Here is an 8,433-nt window from a genome sequence, read left to right on the forward strand (position 1 = left end):
TGCCACCCAAACTTTACCTTTCTTAAATTTGTTCATCAACCCCTGAATGAGAAAAAATTTAAATGTGCCCCCTTACACGAAACGCCTAGCCAAGTCTGCCATAGAGGAAAGCCAATGGATGTACACAATGAAATGTTTGCTGCATTGGAAAGTCTGGCGGAAAGGCTGTGCTCAATGTCCAGGAACATGTTGGAGTGTGACACCAGCTTAGCACAGAGCTTGGAGTGGGCAAGTAGTGGTCAAGTCTGTTTGCACAGACTTCTGGTGACGGCGGGCGGGAGGCGGCCGCACAATGGGGAGCTCCCGCTCGGGAACGGCATTTTCGGGGCTTTAAGCCCGGTCCCAGGGTCCATGGAGGCGGCAGAAGCAGGGAGAAGGCACGGAGGAGGCACTGTGAAGATACAGGAGGGAAAAAACCCCAAAGAAAAATGTCGAGGGTGAGCAAAAAAACGGCCGAAAAATAACCAGCTGGAGGTCCGTCGGGGAGTGGAAAGGTCACCGCGGGGTCACCAGGAAAAATGGAGGCTGGAGCACCAGGGAAGGCCGCACTGCTTACAGCTGAAAAAATAACCAAGGTGATGGCTGCGGAATTTGAAAAGCAGTTGGCGCAGATTGCGAAATGCATGGAGACGGTGAGGAAGGAGATGAGGGAGGTTTTGAGTGTGCTGGTGGAGGAGGCGGTTTCCCCGGTGAGGACGGAGGTGGCGAGTGCAGTGGCGGAGGTGCGAGAGCAAGGGGAGGCGCTGAAGGAAGTGAAGGAGATGTTATTGCAGCACGGTGATCAACTTGCCTCGATGGAGAAAGAGATGCGGAAGGTGATGGATACTAACAAGGATCTGCGAGGAAAAATGGAAGACCTGGAAAATAGATCCAGGCGACAGAACTTGAGGATTGTGGGGCTGTCCGAAGGATTTGAAGGACCGAAGCCGACTGAGTATTTTGCCGCGATGCTGGCAAAACTATTGGGGGAGGGGGAGGACCCCTCCCGATATGAAGTGGATCGGGCTCATCGGTCGTGGAGGCCTGTACCAAAGGCGAGTGAGCCGCCAAGGGCAGTGACTCTGTGCTGCCATAGGTACAGTGTGAAGGAGAAGGTCCTGAGCTGGGCCAAGCAGAAGTGGGTGGTGCAGTGGGCTGTGTAGATCTCCAAATTTCTTTCTCTGTCAGTCTGGCCTCAATAAAAGTTGAGACGGATTCGCACGTAAACAGAAGTTATTTATTTAGCTTGCAAGCTTGAATCATCTTACAGAAATGTAAGAGACATCCAGCTTCTTACATCCCAGAAAACGACTGAACTAAAAGACAAAGGGATCTCTGCAAAATCAATTCAAATGGTATCAAGTTTCACATACTCGACGGACATAGGTCAGCCTATGTCCCTCCTGACCTGTTCGATCTATTCTGATTGGCTCACTTCCAATCCCTTTCTCTGGCCCCTATCAATGCAGCATCACTCTCATAGACCCACCTCTTCCTGCTTTTTCCATGCGGTCTCAAATTCCTTTGTCTCTAACTGCAAGAATCAAAGTGGCTTATTTCTACATTACATTAACTAGTAACTCTAAAGTAACTATTTTATATCACATTCGTCATTCCCTCCTTTTATCATTCCATGATAACCGGACTATCCAATCTATAGCTACGGTCCCTCATCTAAAAAGATCCGTCGCTGCATTTCCAATTCCTGTCTTAGCCCCCCTTCATCTGCCTCACCCTCATGGATTTTAACAGTTAAATTTTTTTTCTCGGTGATTGGGGCGGTGATCTGATCTAGTGCACCCCGCATTCTACCCATCACACATTTAAGGATGGCCAGGCCCACAAAGATGCAGCCGATAGCTACCACTAGATACATGGCCATATTTATCAACCAGTCCTTCCATCCTCCAGATCCCCAGTTACCCCAAGAGTCAGGATCCTGCATCCCGTCCAAGTGATCCCGTATGCGATCCATAAATGTAGTAATGTTAGCGGTCAAGTCCTGAACACCCATGATACACTTGCCCTGTACTATGGCGCATACCCCACCCTCACGGGCCAGAAGATAGTCAAGAGCATACCGGTTCTGCATTGCAAACAACCGTAGCTGAGACAACTCCTTAGTTATTGCCCCGAGGGCTCCCAAGGTTTCATTTCCCAAGATGGTAAGGCCGCAAATAAAATAATTCCGATCACTAACAGCCAAGGAACCCCCCACACCTCCCAGTGTCAATACGCTCAGAATGCCCCACCCGGCTGAGTGGCCCCGGTTGGGTGCAAGAACCTGAGGTTTTTTCCAGTTCTCGCAAAATTCAGCAGAGACTGCCCGGCGTGCTAACTGATTATGCAGGTTCCACGCCGAAGGGCAGGGGACTGTGGTAGGGACTAGAGTCCCTATAGCAATTCGGCGGGGAAATGGGGTGACAAAACGTTGGTCGCCGTACCATTAAATAAAAAGTAGTATCCTTGTTCCGTGTGGAGACTAGCATCACAACCAGCATATCGGTTGCGTAAGGACCTCCCAGTAGCCCAGTTTATCCAATTTTGAAATGCCCATTCGGGCCGCCCAGCAATGCAGAAAGCCCTATTCCCAACAGTGATATGAGAGACATTCGCCCAGCCACAAAGGAGCTGGAGGCCGGCGTTCAATGGAACGCAAGTGGTGTTATAACAAACGCATTGGCCAGACGCCTGGGTGATATGGCACCTCCTGTCCATACAGGTGGGAAACAGACATGTTATATTTGTGTCCACCTCTACCAGCAAACAGCCATATCCTTCACTGCTGAAGCAATTCTCGTACGACCGGGAATCCCTATTGGGAGTGAAGTGGCAAGGTATGTACGCCCTCCACCGTCGCAGCCTATCGTACTGTGAATGGGAATTATCCCGAGGGAGGGGAAGGCAAATAGCCGGTGGTGCTGAATCTGGATCGTAAGGAAGAGTGACGTGCTCGGGCAATGGCTCGGAATGCTGACAATGAACCACCATTTGGGGAGTGCCCCAAAGCGGTGAAACAGAAAATAACCTAGACACCGCTGCGGGGTTTGGGTAGCAGACAACCCGTCCCTGGCCATACAGACGGTGGTAAATCTGGTAGAAGAGATTCATACTACCCGGGTTTTCCTCAGTTTGGCCTTTAATTAACTTAAGTGCATCTCCCGGTAACCTACGTTCTAGCTGTACTTCCCTTCTCACACGCCCCGTCCTCTCTCTAGTCCCTTTCTCTTTCTCATGGTCTCTTCCTACACTCTTCTGACAGCCTGATGTTACCTTTATTGTACCACTTTTAACACATCCAAAATCAAATTTACATGTATTCCAAAAACAAGGCAATGTCCATATAATGTTCCCTTCCCATCGCCGGGGCCGGTGCAGCTGCTTCATGACTCCCGCATTCTCCTTAACTTTGATGACCTTCCATGAGTCGATACCATGTCCTCGTATATGGGGGCAGTGAAGAACATCACCTTTGCATAGGTGATGTATCCTTGTAGATTGGTTGGGGCTACACAGATACATAATATTCCCCTTTTCCATGTCCATCGCCAATAACACGCCAAGCGAAGTGAGGCCAAATATCAGACAGACGATGCGTAGCCACTCCATCATGCTCCACACCTGTAAAATAGCACTGGAGAAGGGAGGCAGGTTAGTATCCGACCTTTTACAGTAGTGGAGATGGACTCAATTTACAGTGATGTAGGTGGACCCAAGCACTTCGCCCCTCCACTTTAACTGCTGTGGGGGTGGTAAGGAGAACTTGGAAGGGCCCGTCCCATCGCGGCTCCGACCCCTTCCTAGTCCAATTTTTGACCATGACATAACTACCGGGCTGGACTGAAAGTGAGCTAGGTACTGGGGCAATGGCTGGCGAGCCGCACGGACTGGGCCATGGAGTTCCTTGAGCACTTGCGTAAGGGCTAGAACATAGGTGGTCATTTCTTCAGTCATCTGATGAAACTGAACCCGTCTGGGAACCTGCAGGCTCCAAGGAGTTCTAAGAGGCCTGCCATAAAGAATCTCGGCGGGAGAGAGCCGGGCTGGTCCCGCAGGTGTAACCCGCAGCTGGAAGAGGGCAACGGGGAGCAACTTAAGCCATGTCAGTCCCGTGTCTGCTCTTAATTTAGCCAATTTAGTTTTGAGGGTCTGATTGTGTCTCTCAACCACCCCGGCTGCCTGCGGTCTGTAAGCACAGTGTAACTGCTGGCGTATGCCCAACTGGGAGCAAAACTCCTTGTTAATTTGCCCAATAAAATGAGGCCCATTATCAGAACTTAACTGAGCTGGTATACCGTACCGGGGAATGATTTCCCTCATCAAGACTTTAACCACAGTAGCAGCTTTACTATAGATAGTCGGATACGCCTCGACCCATCTGCTGAACACATCCACAATGACCAAAACATATTTGTAACATTGACACCTTTCCAACTCAATGTAATCCATTTGGAGCGTCTCAAAGGGACCACTGGGCAACGGGGTTTGCCCCTTCCCACAAGGGATACCTTTTCCGGTGTTATATTGCTGACAAATCAAACACCGATTACTGATACTTTGGGCCAACCCCTGCATTTTAGGGTGCCACCAAGTGTCCAGCAACAAATCACTAGTCCCTCGAGCCCCACAATGAGTTGCAAAGTGTACACATTCGATGACCCATAAAGCCAGTACATCAGACATACAAGTCTGATGTGCAGGCGTGGTCCATAAAGAGGAAACAGAATCATATGTACAACCTAACCGTTTCCACATTTGTTTATCACTCTCAGGAGCGTCCTCCTGTAACCTTATGACGTCTGGCATTGGCTTGTCAGAAGCAGACACATTCATAGTAGATCGTTTAGTCTGACTTAACATTTTAGGCACCATCACTTGCTGAATTTGTGCGGCTGTGCGCGCTGCACAATCTGCTCGTTCATTACCAACGTCAACTGGGGTTGTACCATTCGTGTGGGCAGCGCATTTAATAACGGAAATCTGCGCTGGCAGAAGGAGGGCCTGCAGTAGGTCATTAACTAAACCCCGGTGGGATATTTGACCACACATAATCATGTCAGGTTGTTCTGACGAAATGTCACTCAAATCGCCCCTTATTGTGGTAGTTTCCTGAATCAAGGCTAAACAGTCGTGGCCAGGTGCGTCTTCATGGACAGGGGGACCACTAAGAAAACAGGCTGGATTGATAGTGGTACAGTATTTAAATGTCAGACGTGGATTGTTCAAAAGGTATATCTCATACCTATTCTGACGAGCTGCGGTAAGATGCTGACCATTCGCCCCATATCCCTGGCATGGTACTGGTCATGGACCTGACGTGTAATATGAGGGCTTACCGAAGCTGACTGTGGCCATAAATGTGGTGATATTGTAACAAAATCGGCTGTACCTTCTTTTCCCGTGACTGTGGCTGTAACCTTGACTGGCCATTCGGTCTCAAGTAATGGCCGGTATTTGTCCTCCAACTCCCTGTTTCGTCCAGTTCTGTCATAGGCCAGGGTAACGTGATGCAGTGACTGTTCAATGTCTAACGTCCACCACTGGGGGGTGATAGAAATATAGCACTGTTGTCTCATCCTCCTCTTCGCTGATCCACCCACCCAAAGTCACTATATTGGAGCTCCTGCTGGTAAACTACCATTTCTGCCGCTTGTTGGGATCGCAGATCATCCTTTTTCATTACATACTCAGTCTTAACCTTTGTAACTGAGCCTCCTTCTTGGCCTACACCCTCCTTCCAGTAAAATCTGACTGCCCTTGCCATCTGGGAAGGGTCGTTCTCTGTCCAATTCATGTTATTACATTTCACAGCAGTAACCACAGAAGGTGGTAGGCAATGCATTAACATAGCACAGTATTGAGGGGAATTCTGACCATTTTGATACAGCAAATCGCCTGACTGCCCCCGGTAGATTTCATTAAAACGCCCCAGAAATTCCTATGGCTCGTCAATCTTCCTAGGTTTTAGGTCTAAGATAACAGAAAGATTTATGGGCCTTTGAAATGTGCTATTCAACGCATTCAAGATCTGTGTCCTTCTTTTCTCTATTTGCTCTCTTTTTTTTTAAACTTAAAAATGTTTGAAAATTCAAATTGAATTACTGCAACTTGCAAGCTTAGCTCTGATCTCAACTCCGAACTAAATTTACAATTTGCTTAACACAAACTTGTATAACATTTACAACTTAATTATTTCTTTATCTTAACAATTTTTCTTTTAACAAGTTTTTTTTCTGTTACATACACATAAGTATTAGCAAAATCAACTATCATAAGTATTAGCAAAATCAATTATCATCTCCAGATTGACACTTTTTAAAATGGTGTCCATGATCTTCTTTAAGTTTCTATTAATCTCCAGATAAAATGAGATAAACCTTATTTCAAGTAAGTAAAATTTAAGATTCTGGCAATTTCAATCAATTGTTTTCGAAAATAATAACTTTTATCAAAGAGGTGGAGAAACCCACTGGTTTCCTTTAATTAATTCAAAACGTAACTTTGCTGGTGTTCACTGACTCAAAGGAAAGGTATCCGATTACACTATGGCTGCTGCTGTTCTCTCAAAGCCTGAGTGAGAAGCACTGTCTGTTTTCAACTCCGCCTGCTGCTGTTAACCCTTTGAGAGACTTCTGCTTCAACCAATATGCAGCATTCCTCACAATCTCAACTAGACCTCGGAACTTTACAGTCCAAGGAGACAATTTTAGCTTAATCAACTATATATTTAAAACACTCACACATAGAGTTGAACCATCTTCAGATTTAAAAACAGTTATACTGGACTGAACCTTCATTAATTAAGTCCCATCAGCCTCTGAACCCTGATAATAGACTGAACCTTCATTAATTAAGTCCCATCAGCCTCTGAACCCTGATAATATACTGAACCTTCATTATTTAAGTCCCATCAGCCTCTGAACCCTGATAATAGACTGAACCTTCATTATTTAAGTCCCATCAGCCTCTGAACCCTGATAATAGACTGAACCTTCATTATTAAAGTCCCATCAGCCCAAAACCCTAACCCAAGCCGAAACAACAATATGAAATCCCATCAATTAAAGTGCTAATCCCCAGACTGACCTGTGATTTCGTCGAGGCGGTCTTTCTGTGCCAACCGCGAGTGACCAGACTAATCAGACGATAAGAAGAGGGGAACAATCAATGCGCGGTCGTTTTCCAGTTCTACATTGAGGGCCCTTTGTTCCCCATCTTCCTGTTCATAATCAGTCTAATTCTGATTTCGCAGTTGGATCAGGATCGCCCAGAGAAATGTAGATCTCCAAATTTCTTTCTCTGTCAGTCTGGCCTCAATAAAAGTTGAGACGGATTCGCACGTAAACAGAAGTTATTTATTTAGCTTGCAAGCTTGAATCATCTTACAGAAATGTAAGAGACATCCAGCTTCTTACATCCCAGAAAACGACTGAACTAAAAGACAAAGGGATCTCTGCAAAATCAATTCAAATGGTATCAAGTTTCACATACTCGACGGACATAGGTCAGCCTATGTCCCTCCTGACCTGTTCGATCTATTCTGATTGGCTCACTTCCAATCCCTTTCTCTGGCCCCTATCAATGCAGCATCACTCTCAAAGACCCACCTCTTCCTGCTTTTTCCATGCGGTCTCAAATTCCTTTGTCCCTAACTGCAAGAATCAAAGTGGCTTATTTCTACATTACATTAACTAGTAACTCTAAAGTAACTATTTTATATCACATTCGTCAGGCTGGAGCTGGTATACGTGTATACCAGGACTTTACGGTGGAGCTGGCAAGGAGGCGGGCTGCCTTCAACCGGGTGAAGAGGGCACTGTACATTAGCAAGGTGCGGTGTGGCATTGTATATCCAGCGAAGCTGAGGGTGACAAGCTCAGGGACTTTTATTTTGGAACGGTGGAAGCAGCGGAGGATTTTGCGAAAGCAGAAGTACTGTGGCAGAACTGACAAATTGAGGAATGGCCATGTGCCGATGTAACCTCATGATTGTATTTTCTTCTTTTTTGTATCGCTGCGCGCGGGTGTAGAGATTAAAGGAGCCAAGGTGGTATATATTTGGACAAGGGAAGGGACGGGACTTTCACTCGAAATGAGGGTTCTTTGGGGTGTAGGTGGATATGCGGGGTTTGTGTGCTAAAAGGGGATCTTTGGGCTTTCCTGGGGCTGGGCAAGTGGGAAAGGGACCCAGGCGGGGGCCTCCACGCTGGCCGGTTTAAGCCGGCCAGTGAACGGGAGTGAGGTGGGGGGAGGGGCTGCGGCCATCGGAGTCTGGCAGAACAGGGTCCGAGTGGTCTAGCCGGGGTGGAAAGTTGGGGGGGACGGAACCAAGGGTGGGGGGAGGAGTTTTACAAGAGGCAGTGGACGGGAGGAGCTGGAGACCTGGGGTTGGGGGGGGGGGGTGGTGGGTAGGGGGGTGGGAGCTGTATAAGATTAAGGGTGACTACGGGTAAT

The 8,433-nt window shown here is 47.4% G+C and overlaps 1 protein-coding gene across 1 annotated transcript; it reads right to left on the minus strand.

The window, feature by feature from the left end:
• Positions 1-1,297: 1,297 nt before the first annotated feature.
• On the minus strand, positions 1,298-7,146 carry LOC140430079 (uncharacterized). The gene is made up of 2 exons (XM_072517612.1): positions 7,066-7,146; positions 1,298-3,613 (listed from the first exon to the last, which is right to left on the minus strand). The coding sequence occupies exon 2, from the start codon at positions 3,589-3,591 to the stop codon at positions 2,374-2,376; it is 1,218 nt and encodes a 405-aa protein (XP_072373713.1). The 5' UTR covers positions 3,592-3,613; positions 7,066-7,146; the 3' UTR covers positions 1,298-2,373.
• Positions 7,147-8,433: the final 1,287 nt, after the last annotated feature.

This window comes from Scyliorhinus torazame, chromosome 9 (assembly GCF_047496885.1).
Source record: "Scyliorhinus torazame isolate Kashiwa2021f chromosome 9, sScyTor2.1, whole genome shotgun sequence".
NCBI lineage: Eukaryota > Metazoa > Chordata > Chondrichthyes > Carcharhiniformes > Scyliorhinidae > Scyliorhinus > Scyliorhinus torazame.

Bases quoted from the DNA above. Each gene is read 5' to 3' on its own strand.
- LOC140430079 (XM_072517612.1), bottom strand. From the start codon at position 3,591: ATGATGGAGTGGCTACGCATCGTCTGTCTGATATTTGGCCTCACTTCG.